We start from the raw sequence: 13,362 nt of genomic DNA on the forward strand, positions 1-13,362 counted from the left end.
GAGGAGGAGTACTCCTCCTTGGTGATAGTTCCTCCCTTCCCCTGGTTGTACGCCCCACTTTTAGTCCTTAGGCATTGCTGAATGCCCTTGCTGAGCCAAGGGGGTTTCTGAGCACTCTTACCCCCCTTGCTTCTCTCAGGGACTGTTATCCTTTGCACCTGGAGGATCGCCCCCTTAAGGTATGACCATCCCTCGTGGACTCCCATCTCCTCTACATTCTGGACCCTCAGTGCCTCCCCCACTAGTCTCCTAAGCTCATTGAAGTTGGCCCTTCTGAAGTCAAGAGCTTTAGCCTTGATGTGAGCCGTAGATGCCCTGCGTTGGATAATGAAATCCAGCAGGTGATGATCGCTATTGCCCAGGTGGTCAAGGACCTGCAGTCCCCTCACCAGGTCATCCCCCATGGCCAGGACCAGGTCTAGCAAGGCGTTACCCCTAGTGGGGCTGTGCACTTCCTGGATAAGGTGAAGGTCCTGTAATACAGCCAGGAACCTACGCGAGCGGTCAGACCCGGCTGTCTGCTCCTCCCAGCAAATGTCTGGGTAGTTTAGGTCACCCATGACAATAACATCCCTTGACCTAACCGCCTCCATAAGATGACTGGAGAAGTCCTGGTCTAGCTCTTCCCCCTGGTTGGGTGGTCTGTAGTAGACACCCACTGTAAGGTCCCTTTTGCCACACCCCTCTTATAGTTTGACCCATAGTGTCTCTGCCTGACCCTCCTCTAACCCGAAGCTAATCCTTGATACTTTCTTGTGTTTGTTTATTCTTATATCTCTGCATGCATCTCAACATACTTCTATTTTCTAAACTGGTTTCTTATGATTGCTCTTTGTTTTGTTATTCTTTATAACTTGTTTATTGTCAGTGGTAAGTGTGATTTCAAAGTGTTTTCCCAAACAAGCAGGGCTCTTCTCCAGAAGAGGAGATTTGTAATTTCTGAGCACATGACTGGGCAAACGTGAATCTTCTTGCCGGCAATATGGCCTCTGATAAAAGCTGACACAGCCTGGGTGAGACGGGTGAAGGAGTTGGCCCTTGGTACATCTCAGGGTGTTCTGAGTGGTCAAGCAGCAGGTGGCAGAGAGGGATTTGGGGATTTGAAGGACACTCCTGATGGTGTGAGAACACCCTGGAGTATATCTCAAAGATGCATCTGACCAAATTTGGGGTCAGGGTATATTACAGCAAGCATCAGACATGCAGTCTTTATTTCTGAGGTCTGAGAAAATTCAATGCAAGAGCACAGGAGGCTTGGAGTCTTACTTTCCCCTTACAGCCTTGCACACATGAATGGAATTAGTTGCTGTTTATTTCTAAGTAAGTTTATGATGTTTAAATATTTCTGTAATTATTTTGTAGACCTCAAATTATCTCTTGGAAAAAAACATTTTTATGGGCTTTTTTCCACTTTAGTTAATAGGTTGATTAATCAATATATTGATTTCTAGGCAGCTTGTGAGGCAAATATGCCTACCCCACAGCTCTCAACATCAAATGGATCTTTTAATCCTGATGGAAACAATATGGAAGACTACAATGAGTGAGTTGTGTAGAGAAGATTTTTTCTTAAGTTTTTTTAGGGCAGTAAATGAAGCCATCGAAGGAAATTACACTAGTAGTCCTTGTAGTTGGATTTGATACCAGTAGTGACAACAGTTTGACAAAAGAATACTATACTTCCCCATTTTTTATAAGGGCAAGGCTGTGCATTAACTGCTCTTGAATTAGTGGATCCCATCAATGAATGTACATGTTTCCCTCGATTTATGCAGTACATGAGTTCCCGAAGAACGGTGCATAAATCGAATTTGCATAAAGCGAACCCACTTTATAATGTAACAAATAGGGATAGGTTCCTATGGTGGTGAGGGAGGGAGGCTGGAACTAGGGAAGGGGCTGGGAGAAGGGTGCCGCTCCCAGGGCTGCACAAGGCAGCAAACCAGAGGGAACTAGAGTGGCTCTCACCCTAGCCCCAGCTGCAGGGGCCCCGAGAGTGGCCAGCTCTAGCTGCTTGTAGCAGCTGAGCTGCACCGTGCCCTGCACCAATCAGCTGCTCCCAGGGTCGCTTTAGCACGGAGTGGGGTGAGTGCAGACAAGCAGAGTCACTTCCGGGTTTGCAGCAGGGAGCAAAGCAGAGGGAACTGTTAGTGGGTGGGGGGTTGTGCCTCTTTCTGCCCCGCACCCCTGGGAGGGCTGCGGGCTGGGGTCTGTGCCCTCCCAGGGGGTGCAGATTAGAAAAAGGCGCGCTTCCCCCACCCACTGACAGTTCCCTCCGCAGCTGATGCAGGCTGCTCCTAGGGCCGTTGCAGCCGGTGCTGGGGTGAGTGCCGCACCCAGCACTGCCCTCTTATCTGCAGTCACCCCAGCCCATGCTGGAGCAGCCCCAGAAGCAGCTGACACCAGCTGCCTGCACCAAGGCACAGTGCAGCCCAGCGGCTGCAGGAAACTGGAGCTGGCTGCTCACGGAGCCGCTCCAGCACTGGCTGGGGTGAGTGGGGACCGGCAGAGCCCTGGGGGGCTTGGAGCACTGTGCAGCCTAGATTCTACAGGCAGCTGGTGTCAGCTGCTCCTCAGGCTGCACCCCTGAGGCTCCACTTGTTTGCACTGACCCCAGCCCATGCTGGAGTGGCCCCAGGAGCAGCCAACACCAGCTGCCTGCACCAGGGCATGGTGCAGCCTAGGATCAGATGCGAGTACAGGGCAAGTGGAGCCCCGGGCGGCACAGGGCACAGCACTCACCCCAGAGCCCAGGGGCAGGGGGAGCACAGTGCAGCCCAGTGGCTGCAGGCTACTGGCTCCGGCTGCTCCTGGGGCCACTGCAACCAGGGCTGGGGTGAGTGGGGTCATGGCCCTTTCCCCTCCCCCCACAGAGTTACCTGCTTGGGGGGGCGGGGGGGAAGGGGTGTGTGTATGCTGGTCACATAACAGTGAATTTACCTCACATATAATGAGTTATGGGTATAAATATGCTGATCGCATAAGAGCGAATTCATATATAAAGAACCTGCATAAATTGAGGGAAACCCATATGTCAGTTCTTGCACCAAATTGGTTTTTTTCCTGATAAATTTAAAGTTTGAAATGTGTTCTCTGATGCATTCTAGTGTTGCTTACTCATTAATTTACTCAAAATTGCATTGTTTTTTAACATGTAAATACGCATTATGATGCAGTGCTCTAGTCAGTATCGCCAAGTCTAGGGTCTGTCTCACTTATATATACATGCTCTCTTCTGCTCTCAAAACCTTCACTACACTTCACCACTGAGCAATTTAACACCAAGTGTACACCGATGATCAAATTTTCACATAAAGGCGCACACATGTCCACAAAAAATGCATGTACCCAGTCTTTATTGGCATTCCTAGGCATTAATCATGTAACTGCATGTAGAACTGGCACAACTGAGCAAACAGACATTTGTGTTTGCATATATGATTTATGTTCATAGGTTTTTATTTTTAGCAAGCAGGTGAATGTTCATGCAGATTTGATGTGCACAATAAGCAGTTTAAAATTTGCTGCTGTTCCCCAGTTCTGAAGAAAAACTTACAAATTCATAAAAACTGATTGTACCTGAAAATCAGTGTCCTGCACATATTAATCCACACTGGGGCTTTCATGTTAATACACCTAGGTTTCAAGTCTTCCACTTGCTGTAACCACTTTGTGGAAACCCAGGAGCCAAAAGCACAAGAGGTCAATCCACTCTCCCATGTAGCTGTTAGTGTTGCTTTAGTTGTTAACTCTGAAAATGTTCTTGCAGAATTCCTGTTTTGTTATTGCAGGCTCCTACACAAAGTCAGTAAAGAACTGGCAGAGTGGTATTTCCAGGATGGCCGTGCAGTGCTTGCAGCATGTTGCCATTTAGCTGTTGAAAACATTGAGGTAAAACATTTTTTTTCTTTGTCTGGTGCAGAGGAAAAAACCGTTAATAATGAATTACTTTGAAAGCAAATACCATAGATGTTTTCTATGCTATAAAGAACAATATTGCCATCAGTTTAAATATTTTAGATATTTTTTCCTCATGTTGATAGTCAAAGTGAAATCCTGGTCCCACTGAAGTCAAACCTCCCATTGACTTCAACTGGGCCAGAATTTCACCCTTAGACAAAAAAAGAAATGTCTCTTTAATACTATGCTAGTAAATGTACATTCTTTTTCTATAAATAGCTGTATCAGTCCCAAGAACTGTTTGTGTTGCTGTGGTGCCCCAAACTCTCCATTCAGGATTTGGGGCTTCCCTGTGCTACATTGTATGAAGAAATTCAGGGAAGATACAGACCCTCTCCTGAAGGACTTGCATGCAAAATCAATAAACAGGAAAATATAATAGGCAGATAACATAATGCATGAGAGAGCTCTCTTGTTAGTTACATTTTCCTTTTTTATTTTCATTACTCCCAAACAGCACAGTTATCTATTTAGGCTGCCCGGGTGCTTCAGCCAGTACATCCCACGTTCCATTTTTCCTCCCTGCAGAAATAGATTCCAGTTCAGTGGGAGGTGAGGTGGAGGGGAAAGTAACCAATCTTTTATAGTCTCTTGGGCACCAAGTGGTTTAAATGTTTGTGGCCTCTAATACCTCATACCCCTCTCCTGTCTGTGCTGGCTGCTCCAGTCTGTCTTTACTTCATGGAGAAGGTAGGCAGGGAAGATTTGCAGTCAAAAGTCCTTTTGGTTCAGGAGTAAGGGGCAGCATGGCATCCTGTGTACCTTGTGGTCCTTCCAGGGAACCAAGACATAATATACTTCATTAAGACAATGTTAATTTGTTGTTGTTATTTAGACTTTGCTATTTAAACAGTTTGGTTTGACAAAGAAAAATATTACTGTTTGGGCCAAAGTAAAGCAGTTCTGTTAGAAAATATCACAACTACATAGTAGACAATTATTAACTCCTCTCAGAGCCAGAACAGTCTTAATTCATTTAATGTATGTTTTGTCACTTTGTAATATGCACAATTTCACAAATGAATGAATGTAGTATGCTCATCACAGTGAATCCTAAAAAGTGCTTCTGTCACTTAATAATATGATTTTCTTATTGAGCAAGCTTGCCATGGCACACCTGATTCGTGGAAATGAGCTGGAGTTGGCAGTCAGTGTGGGTACTGTCTTAGGAGAAAGTGCAGCGCAAGCAACACATTATGCTCTAGAATTACTAGCAAGAAAATGTATGACAGTAACAACATGGTAAGAATTTTTACTCCAAAGACTTTTTTTCTTAAAAAAACAAAAACAGAACCCCCCCCCCCCCCCAGAAGTTGTTGTACTTGATTCTGAAGTCTTTATTCAAGCAAATCAACAAAAGGCAGGTAGAGTTTTGCTTGAGGGAGAGTTGTAGTATCAGCCCTGTAATGAATAAAGAACCCAACCATTGGTCATTGAAACCAGAATATGTATAAAAGGCATTGTAAATGAGTAAACATGAGTGATTATCAAGAGTGTATTTGAAAAGGAAAAATTATCTCACTTGTCACAAATTAAAGAATTAAAACAAAGTTAATAAAAATAGATGAGAAAACTTGGTAAGAAGCGAGTCAGAGGGGGAGAATAAGTAGCAGCTTAAAATCTGTGATGCAGTACTTAAAAGTATTTGAGGTGTAAACACCTTGGTGAAGGGCTACATAGAAGACTTGAGGAACTGTTCAGATGCTATAGGGTTGCTGTTTTGACTCCTCCCTCTTCCCCCCAGTAGAAAGAATATATGCCTGTGTTCCAAGCCCCCAAAACTTCAAATGGTCCAAATTTCCCCCACCCTCGTTCATTGCACTGTTCTTACCGGAGCAGGGGTGCAGTTTAGGTTTGTACACTGTGGCTGCTTACAGCCATTAAAAAGAAAAAAAAACGCTATTTACCAGAAAAAGCAGCATGTTAGCTCGATCCAGCTCCGCAGTGTCTGTAAAGATCAGACACTTCAGCAGGGCATTTTGGCACTTTTATCCAATAGCGGATTCAATCAGCTATTAGATAAAAGTACCAAAAAAGCCCCATTAAGGTTCCTGGTCTATGCAGGTGTTGGGTGAGCTAGGTCCAGCTAACATGATGCCTCTTCTGGGGATGTGCTGAGTTTAAAGTAAATGCCATTTTGGTGAAGGGGGTGGGGAAGGTTAATGTCTGTAAGCAGCCTGTGATAGCAAGTATAATATATAGTCATTGACTGTGCAGGAGAAGCTGTGGGAGTAGTTTCAGGATTCGTGTTCCATTTAGAGAAATGGGAATTAACCTGGGCAACCAAACTTCTATTTTGTTGTCAAAGGTATAATTTGATTGGCCAACTAGGGGTATAATAAAGTTAGCTCCCTTCCTCAGGAGAAAGTATGTCAAATTTAATCAAGAAAACCGTTGTATGAATACTGACTGCATGAATCGGTTGGTTTATTACTCATTCTTACAGTGGTTTAGCACAAGAGTTGGCAGTGTTTTTGGGCAGAGTGCCAAAAACGCCTCGACTTGTAAGATGTTGGCGTGCCAGGGGTGGATGGTGGGGAAGCTAAGAGGGGCCTGATCCTTGTTGTTGCAATGCAGCCCTGATCTCTTCCCTGCCATCTGCCTGGAGGCAAGCATGCAGCTCTTGCCAGCAACAAGCCAGGCTGGAGCTCTGGGGACCCTGTTGCAGTTGCTTGCAGCCTCCCCGCCACCTGCTGCATGCAGCCTGGACTCCACGGTTGGCAGCAGAGGCCTGCTCAGAGCCTGGGCCTGCTGTGGTAGGCAGCCAGGAAGCTGCAAGTGGCTGCACTGAGGTCTATGGAGCCCCAGCCCAGCTTGTAGCCAGTGGCTGGTGCACGTGTGCCTCCGGGCGGACAGTGGGGCAGGAGTTAGTGCTGTACTGCCACAACAAGGATCAGACCCCTCGCAGCTTCTCCGGCCATCCACCCCTGGCATGCCAACATCTTACAAGTCTAGGTTGTAGGTGTTTTTGGCACTCTGTCCAAAATCATTGCCGACTCCTGTAGTAAACCATTGGAAAGGTGGGGAGGCTGCACCAGGGTCTGCAAAGCCCCAGCCCTGCTCATTGCCAGCAGTGGTTGATGCGACCTTGGGATTGATGGCAGGGAAGTCCCTTTCTCACTGTCCACCCCAAGAAGCATTTGCTGGCACACATACAGAGATTTGCTAAGCCTTGGTTTAACACAGCAACAAAGGTAGCAGAGTTGTGGACTGTCCTCATGGAGTATATCTTATAGTGTCAGTCATATCAGAGCATTCAGAGATTCCCCAAACTTTACCCCAGAGGGCCTACAATCACTGTTGGAGTGGTTACTTTTGTATAGCATGCGAGTAGGAGGCACCACAGAGGATTTAAGATGACAGGAGAATTGATACGACTGTAATACTTGTATCTTTCCCCTCCATATTTAAAAGAGACTGTTTTCCTGAACTAAAGACCTCATCCTGAAGACTGCAACTTGGTAATATTCCCAGTACAGCAGTTATATATACATACATATATTGAACAGCTTTTGCAAACATGGGATTTGTCTACAGAGTCACTGCAGCTCATACAGAAAATGTACAAAAGTTACTTTAAGCAGGTTAACTGCACAAGTATTTATTCCTTAGGTGGATTTTGCATTCTGTTCTGAGATCCAGTGACTGAAGTGCAGATATAACCTCAGTGTTGTAACCTGTGGTTATTACAGGAACTTTTTTGAATAAATGCATAAGAAGAGCCTTGAGCAACATTGTTTCCCATGCCTTTCATATACCTCATTACAGCAGTAATGTTAGAATGATGTTGTAGCCATCATGGGCTAGGAATTATGTGAGGCAAGGATTTTTGAGGGGGTGATATCTTTTATTGGACCAGCTATATACTTGGGATAAAGTTAGACAAGTTAACTTTGCAGTCAAAAGCTTGTCTAACTTTATCCCGACTATACCAACAAAAGGTATCGCCCAAAAAATTCTTGCTTACAGCTATAGTGACATTTTAAAGATAACATATATCTAACTACACCTTCAGCCTGACAGGAGAGAGAAGTCCTAGATTATTTAAAGTATATGTAGTGTTCCCTTTACCATTCAACTGATTTGAGAAGAACGAATAATTTATAAATGTTCAAGTGCCCATTAACTGAAATAACTACACTAACTCTTGTTTTGCTGTAATGAACCTCTCTGAATACTGGAAAGACCTTGGTCTACTGCTAATGAAATATGTTATTGATGAAACTATAAATTTTTGCAGTGATATTCTCTTGGAAACAAACAAAAACAATTTGGGAAAAACATTTAATGCTAGTATATGCTAGTATCAGGCTATTTTTCTTATTGTTCTTACAAATCCTAAAAAGATACTTCATTCCCTTTTATGGGTGCTTAATGAAAATTAATCAGTTGAAGGCTTGAATACTATTTCTGACCCCCATCCACATTGCAATTTCTAGTCCATCCTGACATTGTTTTCAAAACTGGTTTCTGAAAAACATTTCAGGTAACATGGTTTAGTTGATAGGGTTTGGGCTTTTGTGGAAATACAGACTTTTTAAAAATGTTTGTTTTCATTTTTTTCAGATAATTTTTCTCTGGTTACACAAGCCAGCACATGCTGACAATGCCATGTTTCCTGAAATTTTTTTTAGGAACTGATCTTAGAGAAAACAGGCAGGAAACATCATTAAAAAATCTGGATTGGGTCTCTCTCTCTCTCTCTCTCTTTCTCTCTCTCAATGTTAGCTGCTACATGTTGAATCATACAAGCTGATTTTCCAACAAATATGTTTATATAGTTTGTGCAGCAGAGAGCTGAATCAAGTCATTGGTACAAATTGTTGATGTTGTTTTACAAAGCCAAACCTATCTACCTCTTGAATTTGCTGCCATTGTTTTCCCTCCCCACCATCCCCCATCTTCATTAGGTTTGTTGTCTTTTAGTAAAAAAACATTTTTAAACATTTTTGTTCATTACTATTTTAATGTCTTCCTTTTAGCTTTCCATCACTTGGATACAGGTATTTAATTGTTTCTAGACAGGGATTCTGAAGAGTTCACCCTGTGCTAAAAATAACCTTAGACTATATAGTTCTTTCTTCATTTTTCAAGTGCTGATAAAACATAAATTTTATATATGTATAAAATCTGGAATCTGCTCTGGGGCAGTGGGAGGTGCTAGGTTCAACATACAGCTGCTTGTCACTCCTAGCCCTATCTATCTATCTATACATACCCCCCATACCCGCCCTATCTATATATATCGATAGGGCTAGGAGTGACAAGCAGCTGGATGTTGAACCTAGCACCTCCCACTGCCCCAGAGCAGATTCCAGGGTGCAGTGCAGATGCTGGAAGCTTGTTGGTCCCAGCCCTCACCACCACTAGAATCTCCTGATCGTATTGCCTCTGTGGAGTAGTCGACACATTAGCTCAGCACATGTTAGGTAATATGATCTGGAGACACTCCGTGCTGGAAAAATCCTAACTTTACTATGATGTGAGCACACTTATCCTGCATTTTATTATGTGAACACTTGGATACTAATGTTTTAAATGGCAGTTAAGCCATCCTAAGTTTAACATATGACAGGGCCCTCGGAGTCTTTGTTTTTTTAATAGTCATTTTAGTGTAATATCTTAAAATTAATCTAAATCGGGTAGAAACTGAAGGGAGAGATAAGAAAATGTCATTATTAAGACATACCCACTCCTCTCCACCACATTTAATTTTGTAGGTTGTCATCAGTATGTTAGGGGTGTGCGAAGCAGGCTGTATTCGATTCAGATTCAGCCCAATTCAGCAGACAATGATTCAATTCCCTGATTCGGATCACTGTCCTGATTTGATTCGGCCAAATCTGAATCTGAAGATTCGATTCTGATTTGGAGAATCAGCGATTCGGTCATAGACACAGCTTTATGTTTTTTCTACATAACTCGAGGTACCAGGCGCAGCTTGTGAACACTGAGATGGTGGGGTGGATAGAGCGTCCCATGGGAGCCTGGGGGGGTGGGTCCCCCTTGCGCTTGGCGGTAGACCCAGAAGTGGACCAGAAGTACTTCTGGTCCACTTCTGGGTCTGCTATCAAGCATAAGGGGGACCCCTCCCCATACCCACCCAGCTCAGCGATTGGCCACAGGGGACCCTGGGTACCCCCCCCAGATCCAGGCACTGAACCGGGGTGTGGAAAGGTCTCCTGCATGCTCCACGGCTAACCCAGAAATGGACCGGAAGTGCTTCTGGTCCACTTCCGGGTCCACCACCGGGCGTGCTAGGGACCTCCCCGTGCTCCCATGGTACACTCCATCCACCCCACCATCTCAGTGTTCATGAGCCTTGAGGTATGTAGAAAAAATATTTAAAGCTGTATATGTCTGAATCATTGAATCTCTCTGAATCAATTCAGAGGGTTCCGATTCAATTCGGAGAGTTTAAAGGGTCTCCCGATTCAATTCAGATTGAAATATTTGGCGGCCGAACCGGGCCAAATCTTCTCCAAATCGAATCAGCAACCAAAGCTTCGTACAGCCCTACAGTATGTACCCAGAGAGATATTAAATATATAGTGCCAGTATTCAACAAGGAAGCTCTATGTTCCATTTGAAGAGCCTTTAAACTAGAAATGTTGCTTTTCTCCATCATGAGTAAGACAGCAGTGAATAAAGCAAGTGCCTTTTGACAGGTGTTCTTAATCCTTGAGTATACGTACATACTCACTGTTTTGGGCAAATGTGCATTGCTGGAGAAATGGTCCTCTCAGTCAATACATTCACATGTTGCTTAAATATGTATTTCTCCATTTTGCTTCATAGGTAATGCCCCTGCATTAGTGGTTGTAGTCATTTCTGGTCAAATTAATGAAAAATATTTAATTACTGATGATAGAGATGTGGGGATACCAACTTACTGGCCCCACAGACACAGGGATAGCAGCCATAGTAAGTTGTGTTCATAAAACAAACTAATTTTATGACAGCATCTTTTAGCTGGGTCACAAGGGAAGTAATATTCAAACCTGAAGTGGTATTCTTTATAAGTTATTTTTATGTGAGATGATTGTATATTTTCAGCAGTGTGGCAAATCCTGGGCTGAAAATGACTATTTCTTGTGCAGTTCCATTTAGTAGTTACAGTGAGGCACTTCTGAATGAACATTAGTAGTGATTAATATTGATTTCATGGTGTTTTGGAATCTTTGTACCTTATTAACTTCTAGAAGTTGAACTAAATCCAAAAAGTGGCCAACTTTTCTTAAATGTTGTGTGTCACCCCAATAATGTAGGCTTCCAGACTGATCCCATTGCTCCCTTTCCCTTATCACAATGGATATTTCTTCAGTGAAAGAGGATAAAAGCGTAAAGAAGAAAACAGGCCTACTCTGGCATTACATATTGTTATGAGTAACTGTCACATCTTCTGTTTGCACAGGGATTTGGCAGCAGATCTTCTCATGATGACACCCAATAATGAACTGCAGTTGGTAAAACTCTGTGCTTTCTATCCTGGGTGTGCGGCAGAGATAAATGACCTACATGAAAAGGTAACTTAAAGAACCATTTACTTGAACAGAAGTTATATATTGATCTGTTTCTTAATGAGTAGATATGTTCCAATACTAGGAATGAAGATCGTCCTTCATATCCATTTTTGGTATTTGTGCTTGATTCGCATTAGGAATTGATGCGCACTCAACAGGAAATGCTCATTTGCTTTTTATTATGTGGCTAGTAGCAAAGTAAAGTCAGATCCTCTACATAATGAGAATTTGGTTTTCTCTTATGGAGCTTACTATCCCCGTGTCATGGAAGTCTGGCCTCACTCCCACACACAAGATTCCCTTCCCTACCACGCTGACTGCATCTGGTGGCTACTGCCTCCCTAGCCTGACACTTCCTTTGCAGCCTGGAAAAATCTGTTAACGCTGCTTGCTTGACTTCTGATTCTGACTGCATATCTAGCTGTTACACAAAGTAGCCTTGCCATGAAAAATTCTTACAAAGAAGGACCTTGGAATGGGGATGCTGACATTTACCAGGCTTTGGTGACTAGACCTTCCGCTCCTCCAGTTCACTCCTCTTCAGGTCATAAGAGTCACTTACTTAGTGTGGTTACATGCATTAAATAATCTCATCAAATGATGACAATTGCTTTTTTCTTTTTGTTAGAGGTATTCCGATTTGACTATACTATGTGTGAATCGCACTGCTTGCTACCATATTCAAACAAAATCTTTTTTTGTAAAACCTTTGTTTTCTAGTGTAATCTACCAGGTGTAGAAGAATGTTTGCAGTTGGCAGAGACAGCTGAGGGAACTGGAGATTTATTTGAAACCATAAAGTATTATTTGCTAAGTACAGAACCAGAAAAAGCCCTTCCTATTGGCATTCAGTATGTTAAAGGTATGCTTCTGAATGGAGGAGACTCATCTAAATGGAGTAAAATGTTTCAGCTTTTGGCTTTTTATTTATTGTCCCTCTTGTTTTTTCATATTTTCCAACAGAACAAATTAGTAGCTCAGATTGGACTTTGGATTCAGTATGCCCATACCTTGATCTTCTAAGCTATATACGCACAGAACGATTGGTGCTGCATAAATGTAGTGAGTGAGTATATTTTGTCACAACTATAAAATTGAAACTTCTTTTGTTTAAAGCGTATTTATCTTTGTTTACAGTTATGGAATGCTTTTCTTGCCTGCAGCCAGTAAGCACTTGGACATCTTTCCATCTTGGCTCTCAGTTATACCATCTGAATAAAAATTACAAGTGCAATCATGCTACTTAATCCTACACTCCTAACTTACACAAGTAAAAGGGTGTTTTCACAAATGCTGAGACTGATAGACCTTAAATTCAGATTCAGACAAACTGTTTGTGTTCACTGTAACAGACTACGATCCTTGCAGAGACTAATGTATTTAGTTGAAATGTAGTTGAATGTAGTTGAAAACTCATGTCACAGAGGTGATGAAATTGTTGGGTGCACTTCAGACTATAAGTTCTTTTGGGGTTTCTTTTGGAAAGGTTATGAAGAAGGTAGCTAGCTGTAAGATGGAGCTTATGTAACATCTAGTCACCACCTGTACCTTGACAATCATTAAATAGTCGTTGGTCTGTGCTCAATACAAAGGCTGCTTTTCTTGCATTGGTATTAGACTTGTCAGCTGCCTTTGAAACTGCTGTTCATGAAATGTTGATAACTTAGAGCTGGAAAATGCCAGTTCATCAAAAATGAAACATTTTGTGGAAATGTGTTGAATTTAACTAAACTAGCAGACTGCAGACAGGGTATTATCTGCAAGGCATCCCTGCAAGGGATTGGGGTGGCTTGGGAAGCAGGCAGGGGGTGGGGCCAGGCAGCGAAGGGATCAAGGGGGCTTGGGGGGCAGGTGGGGGGTGGGGCTGAGTAGGGATCGG

The 13,362-nt window shown here is 43.1% G+C and overlaps 1 protein-coding gene across 1 annotated transcript in view; it reads left to right on the plus strand.

Moving 5' to 3' along the window:
- The window catches only part of WDR17 (WD repeat domain 17), a 70,526-nt gene that overhangs the window by 50,053 nt on the left and 7,111 nt on the right, over positions 1-13,362 (plus strand). Inside the window, exons 21-26 of the mRNA XM_025209550.1 lie at positions 1,452-1,543; positions 3,792-3,891; positions 5,063-5,202; positions 11,375-11,486; positions 12,204-12,345; positions 12,447-12,549. Coding sequence (XP_025065335.1) covers positions 1,452-1,543; positions 3,792-3,891; positions 5,063-5,202; positions 11,375-11,486; positions 12,204-12,345; positions 12,447-12,549 — 689 coding nt within the window. The remainder of the gene's footprint in view (positions 1-1,451; positions 1,544-3,791; positions 3,892-5,062; positions 5,203-11,374; positions 11,487-12,203; positions 12,346-12,446; positions 12,550-13,362) is intronic.

The sequence above is a fragment of the Alligator sinensis genome, unplaced genomic scaffold (genome assembly GCF_000455745.1).
Source record: "Alligator sinensis unplaced genomic scaffold, ASM45574v1 scaffold614_1, whole genome shotgun sequence".
NCBI lineage: Eukaryota > Metazoa > Chordata > Crocodylia > Alligatoridae > Alligator > Alligator sinensis.